Source organism: Leuciscus leuciscus, assembly GCF_965113295.1.
Source record: "Leuciscus leuciscus genome assembly, chromosome: 12".
NCBI classification, from domain to species: Eukaryota; Metazoa; Chordata; class Actinopteri; order Cypriniformes; family Leuciscidae; genus Leuciscus; species Leuciscus leuciscus.
Window position 1 is genome coordinate 33,527,854 of NC_138736.1, and position 19,146 is coordinate 33,546,999.

The 19,146-nt window shown below is 36.8% G+C and overlaps 1 protein-coding gene and 1 long non-coding RNA gene across 2 annotated transcripts in view; one reads left to right on the top strand and one right to left on the bottom strand.

Annotated features, from left to right (window-relative positions):
• The window catches only part of stx1b (syntaxin 1B), a 44,701-nt gene that overhangs the window by 723 nt on the left and 24,832 nt on the right, over positions 1 to 19,146 (top strand). Inside the window, exon 2 of the mRNA XM_082186303.1 lies at positions 16,979 to 17,053. Within this exon, the coding sequence (XP_082042429.1) occupies positions 16,979 to 17,053 (75 nt within the window). The remainder of the gene's footprint in view (positions 1 to 16,978; positions 17,054 to 19,146) is intronic.
• Positions 18,162 to 18,686, bottom strand: LOC309511228. Its single transcript, XR_014210537.1, has 2 exons — positions 18,324 to 18,686; positions 18,162 to 18,283 (listed from the first exon to the last, which is right to left on the bottom strand). It is a non-coding gene; the product is annotated as an uncharacterized lncRNA (long non-coding RNA).

The window sequence follows — 19,146 nt, forward strand, 5'->3', positions numbered from 1 at the left end:
TGATACGCACCATCCCAATATCTAATTCTATGATCACCACCATGATTAATTATTAACACCTATTTTTTTGTTAAACGAAAATGACATTCATCCGAACAGGTTCCCCCTTGTTCCGTACCCTATGAACTCTATTAGATTTTCCCTTCTGCACCAGAGGATTTTGAGTATCTTCACTAAAGCTCCATTCTGGTTACATGCAGGCTACATCTACATCGGACGCATTTGGATCATTGGATGGGATGTGCGATTATTGCAGCACACATTGTTCCGTTCTAAGCCCCTATATTAAATATGAAAGGGTGTAATATTGTTTCACATATCGCCCAATTGAGCTAAACGAATACAACATGGCCGCCAAAGTATTTCTATTTGTAGTCGCGACGGTATAGCGACTTAATCATTTATTTATTTCATTTTTTAGAAATATCGAAGGTGGGCCTTAAAGCTTTAATGCGTCGCCCAACCTCCACGAATTTTCCGTCGCCAGAGATCAATGGAATATCGTAAAAGGAAACGCCTGAACCCAGTGCACTGCACTCATCAGTGTGTAGTGCGCTTTTGCAAGGGAGCGAAAGGGGTGGGGGTGAAAGAGAGATATGTACATTAACATGTTTGTAAAACAAAATATATCGGCAACTAAACAACCAAGCCCAAAGACGTGCAATCTTTCTCGGTGAACCACTTGCTTCATCATAAAAAGTCATTTGTACAAAACCTTGACCGGAATCAGTCCAAGACTTCTCTTATTCCCCTGGAGACCCGAAGCATCTGATATCAGCATTTGCTTATCAGACGAAACGTAGAAATGTAATCTACAGATAATTGGATTTACAGAATTCGCAATTATACGTGATGCGCGTGCAGACTCCCTAAAGCTGAGTGCTGTATGCTGGCGCTGCCACTGTGCTTTAAACATATAGATATATAGATATATATAATATATCATTAGTCTAGCTTCAAAAGGTGTTAATAGTTCAGCGCGAATCTGATGCGACATGATTGGGCAATAATCGAATTTTATGTAATCGTCAACATCACTGTGACGTATTGGTCGCGCGGTGAGGGAAGTGTATGGGTTACTTGGACTGTGGGCGTGCGCAGGGCGAGCGTGTCTATGCATAGTGGAGACAAGCAAGGATAAATCAGACACAATTCATTGACCTTGCCCCTTTCAATATTAGGTTTCATTTGAATAGGGGAGAGATCTGACATTAAATGAATGAGTAAGATTGAATGGGATAATTACAGCCTGAAGTATTTCTAATGAAATTGGGCTGGGAAAGCATTATGTCCACAGTGGCCAAAGCAAACCTTTGGCTCCCCCCCAAAAAAAGAAGCTAAATAAATAAATAAAAAGCTAAAATAAAATGACACATAAGGACTGTTGATTTATGACTTTCATCGGTACGTCACCATAACAGCCTCGTTCAGATAATTAGCACACTTATTTTATTATGATTGCACTGACAACAGGCAGAAGGAACCTACAGAGAATTGAACAGAATATCAATGGCAGATCGTTTGATCCAGACAATAGACCTATGGATCTGGGGCTAGTTGTCGCACAGGAGAAGTTGTCACTCAGGCTATATCTCTGTAACTCTAAGGTTTTGAGTCAAAAGTTAAATTAGACAAATGTGTACATTGGTTTCAAACACCTAGTTAAAATTATTTTATTTTTTCCATTTTGTTTAAAGTAGACATCAAATTATCCAAAGTGAAAGGTTAATGTGTATGTATATATATAGCCTATATATACACACACACACACACACATTAACCTTTCACTTTCACTTTTGATGTCTCATATTGTTTTGTTTTTCATAACTGTCTTACTGTTAAAAAAATATAGCCAGAAAAATTTATAGGCTGTTAAATGTCAGGTTCCACTTTGATAACTTAACATATAGTGTGACACCATGCCTGCTATATCACAAAAGGTCATTGTCTTGATTGAACCTTTTTCCCTGGCAGTGGAAATGTTCAAAATCTTTTTTGGAACCAAGACTTTATAAGGCATCAGCCCGTACTGAAACAGACTTTCAAAAATAAATCTACCCTAAGAAATATTCACCAGAGTAAAATGTGTGACTCTCCTAATATATGATAATTCCATATCCTAAGCATCATATACGGTCTACAACAGAGAAGTCTTTTCATGAGTAATGCCATGTGTTGGCTGTGTCTTTTGAAAAGCGGATAGAGTTTATGTCAGCATTGGAGCGTTAATGTGACAGAGCAAGCAGGCAATAAATATGATTAAAAAACATAACATTTGAAGAATTTTTTTTTTCAAATCCTGATACTAAACATGCACAATACGCTGATTTCACGCAGCCGCCATTTTGAAATCGAAAGTGAGGCTCCGGTGGGAAAAACCCCGGAAGTAAAGATAAACAACAATGCCTTTGGATTACCAACCTGAAGCTGCTGCCGCGATTTACACTATTGGATGTTAATATCCAATATAGGATATGTATAAAGTTCATTCCTGCTTCTTTTTTTACTTTTTGAATTATATAAAAAAAAAAAAAAATTTATAAATGAATTTCACTGTATATAGTCTAAAGTATAAAAGAAATGTATGTACAGTTTTAGAATTGACACAACATCATTAAACACAACAATACGCCATCGCATTCACGACTCTCCTGTGATTAAAGGCGACACTTCCGGTTTTCTTCCCACCGGAGCCTCGCTTTCGATTTCAAAATAACGGCTGCGTGAAATCAGCGTATTGTTGTGCTTCACTCTGCCCTGTAATGTCCTTGAGAGAGGCAAGGTTGAATGTCTGTGTCTCTCAGCCTTTCTCTTTTTTTTTCTCTGCCTCTCAGCTAACAGGCTTGAGAGGTAAAGTCATATTTAAGACTCCTAATTTAAATTATATAGGCAGTGAATTAAATGTGCATTATTGAATGTGAAACAAGTTTTTGTTGTGCCTTCAGAATATGGTATATTAATCAGATAGTTCAATCCAAAATGAAAATTGTTTCTTTCGTCTGCTGAACACAACAGAAGATATTTTGAAGAACAGTTTTGGTGACCATTGGCTTTCATTGCATGGACAAAATATTGAGACATTCCACAGAATAGCTTCTTTTATTTTCCACTGACAAAAAGTTACAAGGGTGAATAAAAGATGACAATTTTCATTTTTGAGCGAACTATTAAGAAGTCAGCCTGTCATGTAGACATGTTTTGCCAGACCCAAGCTAAAAGCCCAATAAGTTACAAGACATGCCTGGATGTTATAGCTTGTTAGTATAGGCTCAGTGTTTAAATATTGAAATGTTCTGAGAACACTGAATATTGGATTGAATATTAAAATTCATATTTAGTTATATGACTGTACCAAAGAGCTTTCTCAGGTCAGTTGAATGTAGGACGTGGTTTCCCACATGATATGTATATTTCAGGTAGTTGGCTAATGAATGGGTGAGAATATGCAAAATGTGGGGAAAATGTCATTTATTTTGCATCAAAATAAACGAACAAGCAAGCAAAACAACATGAAAAATGCATGAAAATGAATAAGTACCAATAAATTAAGACCCCAATTAATATTTGTGTTGGAAGCCACTGACTCTTGTTGAGTGATGAATACAGAGCATGGTATAAAGAATTTCTTCATCGTAATCGTGATATGTTTTGCAATGAACATGATATCCAGATTATTGTTTGGTGAAAAACCGCAGGTGTGGACTGACTGGAAAGTTGGCAACCTAATATTAATTTACTCAGAAGCGCCAGGAAGGCAAAGACTATGTGACATCACATACTGTATCTTGCCCAGTTTTGTCCAGAAAAGGAGAGGTCAGACACATTGTGCTAATTGATACTAAATGAGTGCTAATAGAACCCACAGATACAATTCAGCAGCACCAATTATGACCATAAACAGGTTGTAAACTATAAACTCAATAACATATTTGTAACTTAATAATTTGTAACTGATATAGGCCTATTTGCTAAAAGAAAAAGAAAAAAAAAGGGAATTAAATAAATGATCTAAAATGAACACACACAAATATCACTTGTTTTTGATGTTAGAATTTATGAATGACCAAGCAAAAATTGCTTCTGCAAATCAGTAGGTTTATATTTAAAAAAAGGGTCTAATTGGTTGCATTTTATTTAGAGATTTGATTAGAACAAACGCAGGGAATATGGAAAAATACTGCTTAATGTAATGAACTTAAAAAGGTTTTTTTGAGTGGGCACTCTTGTTCGGACACAGAAACGGATTGGATTGCCAATAATGTTTTTATTTCGGAATCAACAAAAATAGTGTTCTGGATCACTGCTACCTTATTTAACCCCAAAACAAGTGCTCAATTGTGACTTTGATTGGTTGCTAACCTGTTAGATGCTCAAAAAGGTTGTTTTTTTAAACGTGTGTGGTATTAATTCTCTGGACAGATGGAACAGAAGCAGGGAACCCCGGTAGCCGACGCGACACACAGAGAAAGTAAGCAGCGAAATGATAAGCAGCGAGCAGCGCTACAGCTGACGGCAGCAAGAGCTGAGCTCATGGGGAAAGTGAACTCAGTATGTGTCTTGTCAGCCGACGGGGCTGGAACAGGTAGATAATAATTGGCAGAGAGAGGGAGACGGGAATATACGGCTACATATGTGAAGCTGGCCGCTGCCCAACAACAGATGCAACAGATAGGTCAAGATAGGTCACGGATGTGGCTGTGTCAGTGGGAAACGGAAAGAATGAAGCACTGCAGGCATCAAACTGCAGTAAGGTTAGAGAGGGAAGTGGAATTTCCCCAAATCTCAGAAAAAGGCAGAATGGGAAGAGGTAGGGAGTGGAGAAAAGAAAAAGGGATAAGCAGTGGAGGCCACAGGTACTGTAACAGATGGAGAATAAATGAGATGCATCATAAAGACATGGTTAGGAGATAAATAAAGGTTTAATGATTCGGTTGTGGGGTTATTGCACTAAATGCACACTGTAGATTTGCTGATGTGCAGGAATTGGGTAAAACTGCTTTGTAATACTGTAAAATGAATTTTGAACCTAAACCGATTTGTTTGGCTCTTTTTGCATATGAATAGCTCAGCGGTAGGTGGTGAAGTGAGGATGCTCAGATTAAACTGAAATGTTCTCTTAAAATAGTACAGATTTTATGAAATTGTTGGTGATTTGTAACTGAAAACTGGGGCTGAATGATACAGGCAAGTATTTAAAAGGGTTAAATGTTAAAGTGGTTGAAGGACTGTCAGGGGATTCTTTACAGTCTAACACCAGATTTAGAAGAAATGTGGCAATGGATGCACTACATGCTAATGACTGTGTCAAGAATCTATAGTGTAGGACTGTAAAACCTTTTTATATTGAAATAAATCAAAGTTTTTGATCTGCTATAAATACATTTTACACAAGTGCACTAGTTTACACTTAAGTGGCACTTTAATCCTGAATGAAAGATCTGGATACAGTCTTGAACATACAAGATATGAAGATATCTGCTAGCATGTTAGCTTGCACTATTATATATGTCTGGCTGATACCTCACAGTAACTTTAAAATTTTATGTAAAAAAATATTTATTTGGTATCAAGCATGCTTAGTGGATTTATGAGCTATACACTGAGGCTTTCTACTCTACTGGTTAGCTGGATGCTAACTTTGTTGGGATGGGAATTGTAAGATCCATTCCGAATCGGATTTCTTATAGCGTTTCTTATTCATTAATGATTTTATTAGTACTTGAATAGTAATTTTACCTAACTATGAGCTTAAACATATTAAAAACAATAATATTTGAATATTATTTTCTTTTAATTTGAAGCAATCTCTTTTGGATAGGTATTTTTAACTACAAGTTTCTAATTCCTCTGATTCAGTGGTCGTTAGGCTGATTCAGACTGATAACTCGTGAGTTTCAGATGTTTTATTTTTTTGGGACCAATTCAGAACCAGCTTACTGACTCAAACGAGTCATTTCTTTGTAAATCAGGCAACACTGGTATGTTTGTGAGGACAATGCAATAGAAAGCTGGTTGTCTATCTTTTGCACTCGCATCTCTCTCTCTCTCGCCCTAAGCACAATTAATTCAGACTGCAAATCACACAATTCAGCTAAAACTGTTTCTTTTGCCGTGGTGCAGCGGATTCAGAATAGCAGTGCAGGAAACATTGTAATGGTACTTTAGTGATAAAGTTTGATGTGTATAGGATGTGCTCCCCTATAGTTTCTCAAATGAAGACCTGGACAGTGGACACATAATAGCATCCAAGGACTAGTTTAATCTGTCATATACTCACACTTATATATCATTCCAAACCAATATCTCTTTTTACATTTTTTTTTGTTGTTGTCCTAATCACTCTGATTGCCGGTATTTTATTTTATTTTTTACTGATGTGCTGGTTGCTACTTTCCATACTGTTACAATTAATGTGGACTGATGCTTTCAAACTTAAAAAAAGGATGCAAAAGCACCGTAAAGGTGTCATAATAGTCTTCAATTTCAGTCTGTTCCTCAAGAAAGCTACAGTATGGATTCAGAGACCAGCACATTCTTCAAAATTTCTTTTGTGTTCCACAGAAGAAAGTCAGTCATAGAGGTTTGAAACAACATAAGGGTGAGTAAATGATTTTGAATTTGAATTTCTGAATGGCCAGTTCCTTTAATCTGTCTAAACATATGGGTGGGCGCCCACTGAAGTAATTGGATTTTTTTCTCGTATGGTTGCACCACCATTAGCAGTCTTGGCAATTACTGAAGAATTTGAAGAGGGAGGTCCTGTCAATAACAGCATTAGTATTGATCCATTCTTTTATTGATCCATTTTCCTTCATTTTTGGGCTTTTGAAGAACTACAGACAAACGCAAAAAGGGATTGAATTGCAATGCAATTTTTTGAAATATTGACTCCAATATGATTAAGGTCAGCAAAGACCTGACTATTGGAAAAGTGCATGATGAATATAAATTGAAGTTGCAGATGAACAAATGTTCATATGACCTTCTACTAAACTATATTTCACTCACATTTTGCTTAGTCATAGTCAAAGTAAAGCACTGATTGCCTCATAAAACACTGTGAATGAACATCTGCAGAGCATCATCCATGATATTGTGTCTGTGGCACATTTTTCACACCATGTAATGGAAAATTCATAATAGACCAGGATAATCTTTTGTAAGCGACGTCAAGCATCAACATCAGGCAAGTTAGACTGAGGTCAGGCTGCATGGGCTTTCGATTTCATTAAGACTGAATCACAGTTTTCCCTTTCTGACCAGCTCTGATTTAATTCCTTTTAGTCAAGCCCACAAAATACCGCCCTGATGGGTAATTTCAATAGATCGGCAAGATTTGCCACGATTTTGAAAAGTTACTGGGTGGATTTATGCTTTAAATTGACTGCGGACAGAGAATGAGTCAGCAAGTTTCTCGTTCATTCTCCAGAGGCTTGCTGTCATTTGAACCAGATAGTTATTTTTCATACCCGAGTCATTATTGACTAATGTGAAAAGGCAGTGGCTATTCCAGTGGGAAACAGAAAACGGTTTTATCAGTACTGGTATGTGGTCGAGATGTCAGTCCCAAGCGCACCTTTTTGTGTTTCTAAGAAGTGTCTGTTTCTTTGGAGCTGCTGCCACATTTCATGATCTTATTAACATTTCTGATTTTATTGTGAATATCATCAAAATATTTTTTCATGATTTGCTTCCTTATTAAAACACTAAATGTGCAAGGACATGATTAATAGTTTACCCGAGCTGACATGCTGTGTTATAGACTTTCCTGGACACAGCTTCTGTGACATGCAAGCTGTTGTTATTCATACATTTCATAACATTTGATAAAAAAACTATCAATTTATTGTAATTAATCATAAAACAAGCCATGGTTTGCGAGAACTATCACTTTGTTAAGAATAATATTGGTTGCGTGGCACATGCAATATGATTCAGTAGCAAGAATCATGCTAATCAAAACCTTATCTGTTTTTCTTTTGTAATTTGTAAGAGTATAGAGCAATGTTTCAGAAGCAGTGTTGTTTTAAAGCACTAAAAACGTGTTTTAACCAACACTGTAATAAGCAACAGGACATTTTGTTGTTTGCTGGTTTCTATTTTTGCAGTTTTGTGCTGCACTAACCCCGCCCACAGTAAAATCTCATTGGTCCAAAATTACATTTCTTTTAGCTGTACATTAAACACCTAATATCTTCATTCTAACATCATACATCATTTTTTGCGGATATCAAATTCTGCTGCTGTAAAGTTTATTATATTATTCATTTTCTTAATTTTAAAACCGTAAAAAGATTTTTTACAGTTTTGGTCATTTGTATTTTTTTAATGAAGAAGTTGTGCAGCCCTATAGTTATAAATAGCCCTTGATTCATTTTTGGATTGTGATTTATGGTCTTTTATTTAGGCTTGTTCACATCTGCCTCAATTGATTTCTAATGGCATGAGGTTACTCAAATGACCATATATAGCCTATGCTTTTAGTTCTTTGACAAATGACTCATCAACTGTCTATTTAGTTTCTTCTTGTTATTAGCCTCGGTTTATAGCACAATTGAACTGGGAATAACCCTGTCCCTTGGGTGGATAGAAGGACATCATGCACCAGACAACACTAAAGACACAATATAATGCATCTTCCTCATCTTTTATACACAGTTATTGCCTGTTTTTTGTTTTTACAGCCACAATTTTTCCCTTAAATGGAAGGTTCCCTTGAAGGAACTTGGATATTGTTAGACATGATGCAAAATGTTATGCAGTAATTATATATTGCATTGCCATAATTAAGCATAGAATCTAATAAAATTATCAATTAAATGTGATTGAGGATAAAGGAAAGCATGTTTTGCAAGAACTATCACTTTTCTAGGAATAATATTGGTTGCGTGGCACATGCGATGTGGTTCAATAACAACAATCATGCTAATGTTAATATTGTCATCTCTTGATAATATCTTTCCATGCGGTTTGTACTTGCTTGTATTTTCTACAGTTCTCTCTGTCTCATGACGGAACACTGTGATGCAAAATTTAATGCCATTCCTCAAATGTTTTCTATCCCATAATGCACCATTATATTGAAAGAATCCACGGGTTAGAGCAGGAATGTGATTTACTTCCACTTTGGAAATATAATCATATTTTCCACCACTTCTCGCGGTTCCTCATGTTTGTCAACAGAAACTAATGCAGTATTATGAGGCTAAAGGAGGTTACTGTCTAACGCTGTAAGGACTTCTGATGCCTGTGGCCAATGGCCATCCTCAGCGCAGATGGGCCAACGGCAGGGATGCAGGATTATGACACTTCTGCATTACCCCCACACCTGATTTTTTACCGCATTATTCCGCGAGAACCCGGCACAGATTCAAGTGAAAATTTCCGAGAGCCTGTCGTATACTGCTAGCGGAGGTCCTCGTCACCTGCTTGGAACGGGATACTTTTTTTAAACGTCCTTTTCCGGTGACAACTTATTCCGCATCATTCTGCCCCCTCCTCCCCCATCACTCTCTCTTTCCCTGTGGAGGTCTGTCTCTTTCCCCATCCCCCTCTCATTGCACTTTCCTCCCCCTCCCCCTACAGCTGCACACTTATTCCTCTTGATTCTCCCTGCCACACACTCATACACTCTTGCTTTCGCATCCTAAGCATACTCACTATTGCTCGATTCCTGCCAAGGGCTTTTTTTTTCCTAATCGCAATGTGGGTAAATAAATCAAAGTATGAAAAAGCTGAAAGTGACACACATTCATTCCGTGGAAAGCACCACTTGAGCAATTCAGCGTGTTCTGAAACTTATGAATGTGGGCAATTTATATGTCAGAATTTTTTTTGTGTAAAATAACTAATAAAATAAGTATTTAAAAATAACAATTAAGTATTTCATAAGAGGCATATTTTATGATTATTTTTTTTTATTAGTATTGTTAATAATATTTTCAAATTAACTAAAGCAGCATTTGATACCTCATATTTAAGCTTTTGGGAGTCTGAAACTTTTATATCATTGCTGAAGCTTTTATATTATTTTCATGCAGTATATTGTGCAAGTCAATTATTAAGGTGGTGCTTGGTGGCATATTTATAACAATGAATGTACACATGTACGATAGGGCATAAATGCCCAAATTATGTTTGTATGCGTGTTTGTATTCCAATCACTGCGTGGGTACGACTATGCCTGCAGTATATTGTGAGGACAGTTTTATTGCAGGGACAATGTCATGTCCTTTCTGCTGCACACCACCCACCAGTCTTTAACACCGCCAATAAAACAACTAAAACAAAATGGCTTCCTGTCTAGTTATGGTACAGCTGGTTTGCAAAATATACCATTAAAACCGGCAAGTCAGAAAATGTGAATATTTCACTATATTTGTTTCATTTTTGGAAATTGTACACTAGGTGGGATATAAATTCTGGCCCACTAAAGTAACGTAATAGATGCAGTCTAGCGAAATCAGTTCAGTAAGATGGTAAATATTAGTGACAACAAAGTCAACATATTTCATTTTATCTTGACAGCTTGAAAGGGAGGCCCTGCATAATTTAAAGGTAAATATCAGGGTAGGAGCTGGATTCGTATACTCGGACTAAGTTCCTGTTGCTCTGGTAGTAGTGCATGACTCTGGCAATATCAAGATCATGGGCTCGATTCCCGAGGAAGGTGTGAACCCTAAATGTAATGCAAGTCACTTTGGATAAAAGCATCTGCCAAATGCATAAATGTACGTTATCCATCTCAGACTTTCTATGTAGGTGAGTCAATTACCTGAGCTAACTACCTCCTGAGGTTCATGGTGAAATAGGGCAACAGGGTGCCACTGGGATTTCTCACAATCTGATTCAGAAATCGTAATAGTATAAGCCCTACAAAATAAGTGAAAATGGCGATTTTTACAAATGTTAAATGTATCTGGAACAAGCAGCATATGTTGAGTTTTGAATGCTTGTTTAGCCTAGTTATTTTCCCAATGCAAGCTTGTCTTGACTCTTGATGGCTAAAATTAAGAAGTATAATTATAGACCAGTATAATTAATTGAAGAACAATTTCTGGTAACACTTTATTTCATTGGTTCACTTTCAGACATTCTACTAACTATAAGTAACTTTGCAACTACATGTCAACAAACTCACATTAGTTAGTCTAAACTGGACCATCAAAATAAAGTATAACCGGTTACACTTTATTTTACAGTATGTGTACAGTGTAGTTACCCAAGAAAGTACTGGTAATATAATGCAACTATATGGGTTAAGGTTAGGTTTAGGGATATTTTTTTATTGTAATTTATTAGTGCTGGGCAAAGATTAATCGCGATTAATCGCATCCAAAATAAAAGTTTGTGTTTGCATAATATATGTGTGTGTACTGTGTATAATTATTTTGTATATATAAATACACACATATATGCATGTATTTATTTAAGAAATATTTGCATGTATATACTGTATATGTATTTATACATAATTTATATTATATATAAATAATTTATATATAAATTTAAAAAATCTTAAATATATACATGCATATGTGTGTATTTATATATACAAAATAATTATACACTGTACACACACATATATTATGCAAACACAAACTTTTATTTTGGATGCGATTAATCGCGATTATTCATCTTTGCCCAGCACTATAATTTATATAATAAGTACATATATGTACATGCGGAATAGGACTGTAAAATAAAGTGCTACGGTATACCTAATTTTCCGTGTTCACCTCAGTTGAGTGCACAAGTCTTTCAAAGTATACTTTATTTGGACCTCCACAAACCCTCGTGATGACGAAAATGAATGGCGAAAATTACGTCACGTGGACCGTGTTCAGACCATTACGGAATGCGGAGGGCCGAAGTATACTTTGGGCTTTAGACATTGATATATTAGACATGATATTTAAAATGAGTCATGTACAGCAGTGTCAGTGTGTCTGCATACTTAGTCTCCATGTCCTGAATCGTCAGCATTTCATTAGCCACTTCTCTCCAATGATAGACAGATGATGTTAGAGCATGCACATGCTTATCATGCAACATAATCTTCCTTACTTTTCATTAATTTTTTCTTCTTAAGCCATAGCAGGTACTTATCTTCGGCATTTTCATAAGTATCTTTTCCCCCTATTTAGCTTGTACACTGTATTAAGGTGGTTCTTAACTGGTGGGCTGCAGATCTGTTCTGATTGGTTTATAAATAATAAACTTCAGGTCAGGCATAGTCTTAATTCATTGTGTTTGTTAAAGTCATGACGTCTTTCATTGAAAATACCAAGATAATCCAAATAAAATGGTCATAAAATATATAGTTTCCCCTCACAGCTGTGCTTAGGCCTGTACAAGTATAAGATTAAAATAATTTAATAATGTCCATGTATTTATTTTTTTAAGTAGCCGTGTAACAAGCAGGATAATGTACAGTCATGGACGGTCATCGGCAAAACAGACGCTCTCAGGGTGGTACAAGACCAGATCCTGAACACCCTGTCTGGGTTTATTTTGCGATAATGGCCCTCTGATTGTATAATATCCCTGGCTTAAAACCAATCTCAGACATTTGCTGTGTACCCAAATAGACTATAATGACCTTGGGTTGCTTATGCTGTAGTTTTGCAGAGGATCTGTCATAAGGCTGGCAATGAGTAGATGTGACATATCCTCAAGCATACAGTGGTGCTCTTTTTAAAAAGAAAAGCCAATATACTATGTGAAAAATAACACTATCAGGGTTCTTTATTTATCTATATTTACTATATATTTGGATTGCAGAGAAGGAATTGTAAAATTTTCCTATACCTACATTGAACTATAAAGGATTATTATTATTTATTTATTTGTTGTTGTAAGAACTGGCCAAATGAATACCCTGAATGCATTGCAAGTCGCTTTGGATAAAATTCAGAAATGTACAAATAATCTGCCTTAAGGAAGGCAGGTTTTGTGTTCACATGACCCCGATATGACTCTCTGCCTTCTGTGCAAAAACAGCTAGACAACTAGCAGAATGCATTTCATCTAAAGATGTGTTTTTAAAAGCTGGACTATTTTAAGTTGTGAAACGCCCCACAAACAGCATGAGATGCAATAAAATGGCCAAATGCAACAGCATGCTGTCAGCACGCTAACTACATAGCTCACTGCTAAAAATATCAAAATATAAATTTAAATTAATATGCACACTATCGTTCAAAAGGGTCAGTATGATTTTTTTTTAAAGAAATCTGTACTTTTATTAAGCAAGGATGCGTTAAATTTATCAAAAGTGCAGAAAAAAAACATTTCATTTCAACCAAAGAATCCTGAAAAGTTTTCCACAAAAATATTAAGCAGCATAACTGTTTATTAACATTGACAATAATAAGAAATGTTTCTTGAGCAGCAAATCAGCATAGAATGTGACACTGAAGACTGGAGTAATGGCAGCTGATTCCGCTTTGCCATCCCAAGAATAAAATACATTTTAAATATATAGAAAAGTAAGATAAATATATATTTCTTATAAAATCTAGATAAACCTCAAAAATTTTGTATTCTGTTGTTTGATGACTAATAATGACATCTTGTGCTACTTAATTTCAAGCCAGTATAAATCTCCATTTCCAGACTAATATATTTTGAGGTAGTACCAAATATATCTCTAAAACAATTCTCTAAAATATCTCCCCTTGTTTTAGCAGAGAATCCCTTCTTGTCCCTCAACAACAAAAGGGATGAAATCAGATATGAATTGTTTATTGCTGTCCAACTGTGACCCTTGTCTAACATCATAGGAGATTTATTGTCTCCAAACTCTTCCTCCTGACCTTATCTGTGCTCTCCAGCTTTGTAGACACAGAATGTGTCTTCCCCAAAAAAAGGCAACAACATGTGCAGAATCTTCCATCATCACCCACACACTCACCACACTGGTAGGAGGCTTCGGTGGCACAACTCAGCACTTAAATTCAGAAATCCACCTCTCCTCCTTCTCTTCCTGAAATCTGTTGCTATATAATTTTTTTGTGAAGGTCATTAGCGACTGATATTGCGGTACCGTAGACATACAGCGCAGGGGACCACAGAGCCACTCCCCGTGAAAGCAGATGCTGAGGGGGCAGGGAGGGCACGGCTCGGGAAGGGAGCGGCCAGATAAGGGGAGAAGCAGGCGAGTAAACATTAGCACGGCTGATGAGACAACACACAGGTCGCTTTCTGTTACTATTTCATTGTGCTTTGACATGCAATCCTCGTCACAGGGAAATGCATAGAATCCGGTAGCTAAACCAGAAACGGCTAGCTAAAATGTTGACTATGCAATTGTCAGTAAGCTAAAAGCATCAGACATTTCACCTTTGCTCATGGGGGAAGGGACTTTATTGCCATTATCTGATGACGGGAGAGCGAAAATAGCCTGTGCATGAATTAAATGATGCTAGCTGGAGATAGACAGGCTGATGCATCAATCACCCGACAGGCAGACAGTTATGTCTTGCATAGCTCTATATACTGTAGAAAAATCTTAGATTAAAAACATTCAGCTCAAGAAATAGCCAGTTATCAATCACCTAAATGTATTCTTGTAAATTTATGTCAACCAATTCAGCACCAGAATACAAATTGAACCTTTTTGCCCACCCACCTCATTGGCTTTTTTAGCAGCTATTTAATTTTTTCTATTCAAATATAATATATTAGATATTATTATATCGCGCCAGAGCACAAACATTCACCCTCCATTTTTTGCCCATAGTGTAATGGAGGAATAATGCCATTTATCCATATACTACATATATATTACTTTTAAAGGACAAGTTCGGTATTTTACACTTAAAGCCCTGTTTACAGATCGTATCTGATGAAATAGAACGGTTAAGATAAAAATTTGGACACATGCTGCTGTCCCGAGAATTTTAGGTTTATTTCGCTTCCCCCCACCACCCCCACAATGGTTGTCTATATGCACTGGAAGATTCCGTCCTAAAAACACATTAAACTTTCGTTTACAAAGACGTGAAACTCACCGAGTGGTCAGGGGGTGTTCACTGATATGTTCCCTCAAAAATCGCTGAAAAAGATGCATTCCAACAGGTTTTATCGTAGTTTTTGTCCAACTCCATTGACTTAATAGGACGTGCTGTGAGACCGCAGCACCTTTACGATATTACTCCGCCGCTTCTTCTTCTGCTTCTTCTGTGTATTCAATGAAATGCCCGTGGTTTGCTTGCAATTGGCAAAGGTGCATTATCGCCACCAACTGGGCTGGAGTGTCTATTATTCAAGCTCTCAAAGGAAGAATCACGGGTGTGACGAGTTTTGGCAAAATAGGTCCACAAAAGCGAAATAAACCTAAAATTCTCGGGACAGCAGCATGTGTCCAAATTTTAATCTTAACCGTTCTATTTCATCAGATACGATCTGTAAACAGGGCTTTAAGTGTAAAATACCGAACTTGTCCTTTAAAAGGAACACGTTATGATCTTGCCAAGGCTACAGTGTTAAACAGAATAAATAAATAAAAATGTCTTGACTACTTTATTTATAACTGTCCTTTTTATAGACATAATAGGTGTTTAAGATCACATTAGACAAATATTATTGTCGTTTTTTACTTCGCGTTTATAGTTTTGATTGGAATACATCATATCAAGTTGGACTGTCGCGTACAGTTTTAACCGCACAAGTTGAAACATTTGAAAGGATCCGAAGCTTAAAACAAATATGATCAGAAAATGTCACTTCGGCAGAGAGTTAGAACTCTCATATAGACAGCCCTCATAAAACTCTCCAGAGGAAATGAATAATTTCTTCTAAGAATAGCAAGTTTTTGCGAAACCTGTTTCAATATATTGTTTTCAATAACTGCATTACTTAGTTATTTAGAATTACTTTAATTATTCAATTTTAATATAAACATGCCCTGTCTCTTTCATCTGCATGAATATAATATCTGCTCTCCGTTTAAGTTTATTACAGTTAAAAATATATTAAGAGCCTGCCTGTGGTGATGATAATTGCTCAAAATCCTCATAAAAGCTGTATTAGTTTAATTGGCAACAATGTCACACATTTGTCCAAGAACTGCTTTGTAAATATTAATGATTAACCGCTAAATATTAACGAGTGCCCGTGAAATTCCAAATCGTGTTCCAGTAAACAAGATTCCAGCTCACCCTCCTGACTGTCACTATAATCTATGTTTTCTCTTTGGACATTGCCGGTTCATCGGGTGCGAAGCAGTGTGCTTGAAATGAAGAGTTATTAGTTCCCAGTAAAGGTGCAGCGGTTGGGACGAGGGATGGTCTTTATGGCTACACACACAGGAGAACGTCCTATTCCACTCAGTGTGGATTGGTCGTACAGCTAATCTGAGATCACCCTCCAGCTATCCCCAATTCTCAAACCAATATGTGAACACAATCAAACAATCTTTTAAATGTGACACCGTGTGCTCATCTGGAAACATGTGATTTGCATTGGTTTATTAGGCTGCCCTACTTAATTCTATATGAGAAATGGAGAAGCCGCTGGATGTGTTGAATACGGTTGCTCTTTTGTGTATATGGGCCATTATCTCATCACTGTGTTCTTGGCTGAGAATGAGATATTGAGTGAAGTCACCAAAAACAGCAGCAAATGATTATTCTGCATTGATGGAAGAAATGCTGATAAATACTGGTGATTGCTCTTTTTTGAGCAACTGTCTCTTTAAGATGAATCGCTATTGTTGTATTCCTCCTTTGTAAGTCGCTTTGGGTAAAAGCATCAGCTAAACTAATCCAAGTACATGTTAAATCATTTTATAGTAATACACTTTTCCTATTTACATACCATTTACTGTAGAGCTATGTTGCCCAACATTTCATTTTATTTTCACTCCGTGCTTGTCCAAGTTATTGCCCAACATTATAAAAACGACTAAAGAAATGATTTTTCTTGGATTGAGATTATTAAGATATTCTAAGTGATGTTTTTGTTTTCCTCACAGGCTAAGGACAGTGACGACGATGAGGAAGTCGTTCATGTCGACCGAGACCACTTTATGGATGAATTTTTCGAACAGGTAAACTTTATCTTTAGGCAAATATCATATCCAGTTATGATTCATGCAGATGTAGCTGATTTGATTTGCTCATCAGGTTTTGTTCATATCAATCTGTAGTGCTGCTGTCATTAATGCAAAAGAGAGACAAACCAATTACTAAAACATTCTGAGATTCATGAGATTCTTTGAATAAAGCTTTATCTTCACTATTGGCCAGAAACCTCGTATCTCCATATTTCGTCTTTTTATTATTATTTTTTTCATAAATGTATTGGTCACCCTTTACTATATGAGAAATTCATAAACACCCTTTACTATATGAGAAATACTCTATTAAGTCTGTGGGTTTTTCACATTTTTAACCAATGAAAAGGATTAAAAAGAGTTTGTGACTAAACCTCGTAACTTCATTGGCTCTTCAAACTGTTGGTAAACCCACGTAACTACACCCCGCCTCAGGTCGTTTGCAGTGGAAGGGTAAATAAATAACTGGTTGTTTGAATAAGTACAGCATTTTCTCAACTAACACTATGGGCCAGATTTACTAAACAGGGCAAATTAGCATGAGAGCACAATTCCATAAAAGTGCAGATGGGAGAAGAAAGTTCTGTGCGTGATCTACTGACGACGTGCAAATGAAAGAACAGACGCAGCCGGATCATTTCCATAATGACCAACGCAATCGGCCAAGAGCAATGCAAATTAGCGTCTGGTTTAACATGCTTTTTTGGGTGGTAAATAATGCTAGCCTGGTTAAAACCAGACCATTCTCAGTAGTAACTGAGTTATGGTCTGGCAAAGCTCCATAGACAAATCATTTCCAAAGGGGGCGTCACCAACGGACGTCGCTCAAATGCCTCTCGGCGCAATTGTATAGACCTAAAACTCCAAAAACCAATCAGAGCGATCGTCATGTGTAAAGCCATATGCTGCGTCCCAATTCGCCTATGTTACACTACGCCATAAAAGTATACTCTTTTTGTGAAGAAAATGTATTTACTTTTGAATGTGTAGCAAAAAAGTAGGCAACTTTTGGACATACTACTTCATCATCTTTATCGGACGGATCTGTCGCGTGCATCCCATCATGTAAACTGCCCTGTCAATCATCTTGTCACAGTTAAAATCCTCTATTAAATCTAATTTAATTTCCTACCGTTTCGGAGAGAAATGTAGTAGCATGTTCATCTGCCAGTGGGTCTTTCATGGAGACTGTCCTCATGTGTTTGCAATTTGAATATAATAATGCTGCATTTAAAAGTTGGTGCGCTTCACCAACGGAGTGGACGTCGCTCAAATGCCTCTGGGCACAATTGGATAGACCTAAAACCAATCAGAGCGATCGTCATCGTGTAAAGCCCGCCTCAACGTTTCTGATTGGTGCCGCGATTTCCACGGCATGGAAATGGCCTTGAATGAGCTCTTTGCCAGACTTACTTGCAGAGCAAATCTAAATTTGCCGGAAGTTGTCTGGGTTTTCCCAGGCTAAAATAATGCCCCAAATACCAGTAAATTGGCCAGCGCAAACCATAGTAAATCACCTTGCGTGATTCATTTAAATACTCTCCTCCCATAAATCTTGTGTCTGAAAGGGAAACTCGTACAAATGCATATGCAATAAGGTCAGCCGCAAAAATAACCCTGTCCTGACAGTAGTTTTTAAACGCCAAAAGAGGATTTGTGCTGGCGCGAGCTGTTAGTAAATCTGGCCCTATATATAAAGGCTACAGTTTTATGTATTTGAGGAGCAGAGAAGAGTGTCTTAGTGTTTTTTGTTTTTTTTTGTCATCGAGTCATAGCCAATACTGCCTTAAATAGCCTGTGCATAGCACTTCGTCTTTTAAAATGAGATTTTGGCCAAATAGAAAAAAAAACTGAGCGCCCACATAGCTACAGTAAACGTTATAACCTGTAAGTTGATGAAAACGTAATGCGATGACCTTTACTGCCTCAGAAGGCCGTTCTAATAAAGGACAAAAACACGACATTCACTAGTCAATTTTATTTGAGCTTGATTTTGGTAAAATGTAAATATAATGGCACATGCACAAGTATATGATCATATCAAAAATCCACAATATCAACTTCGACAATAGTGTTGAATTTTTTTT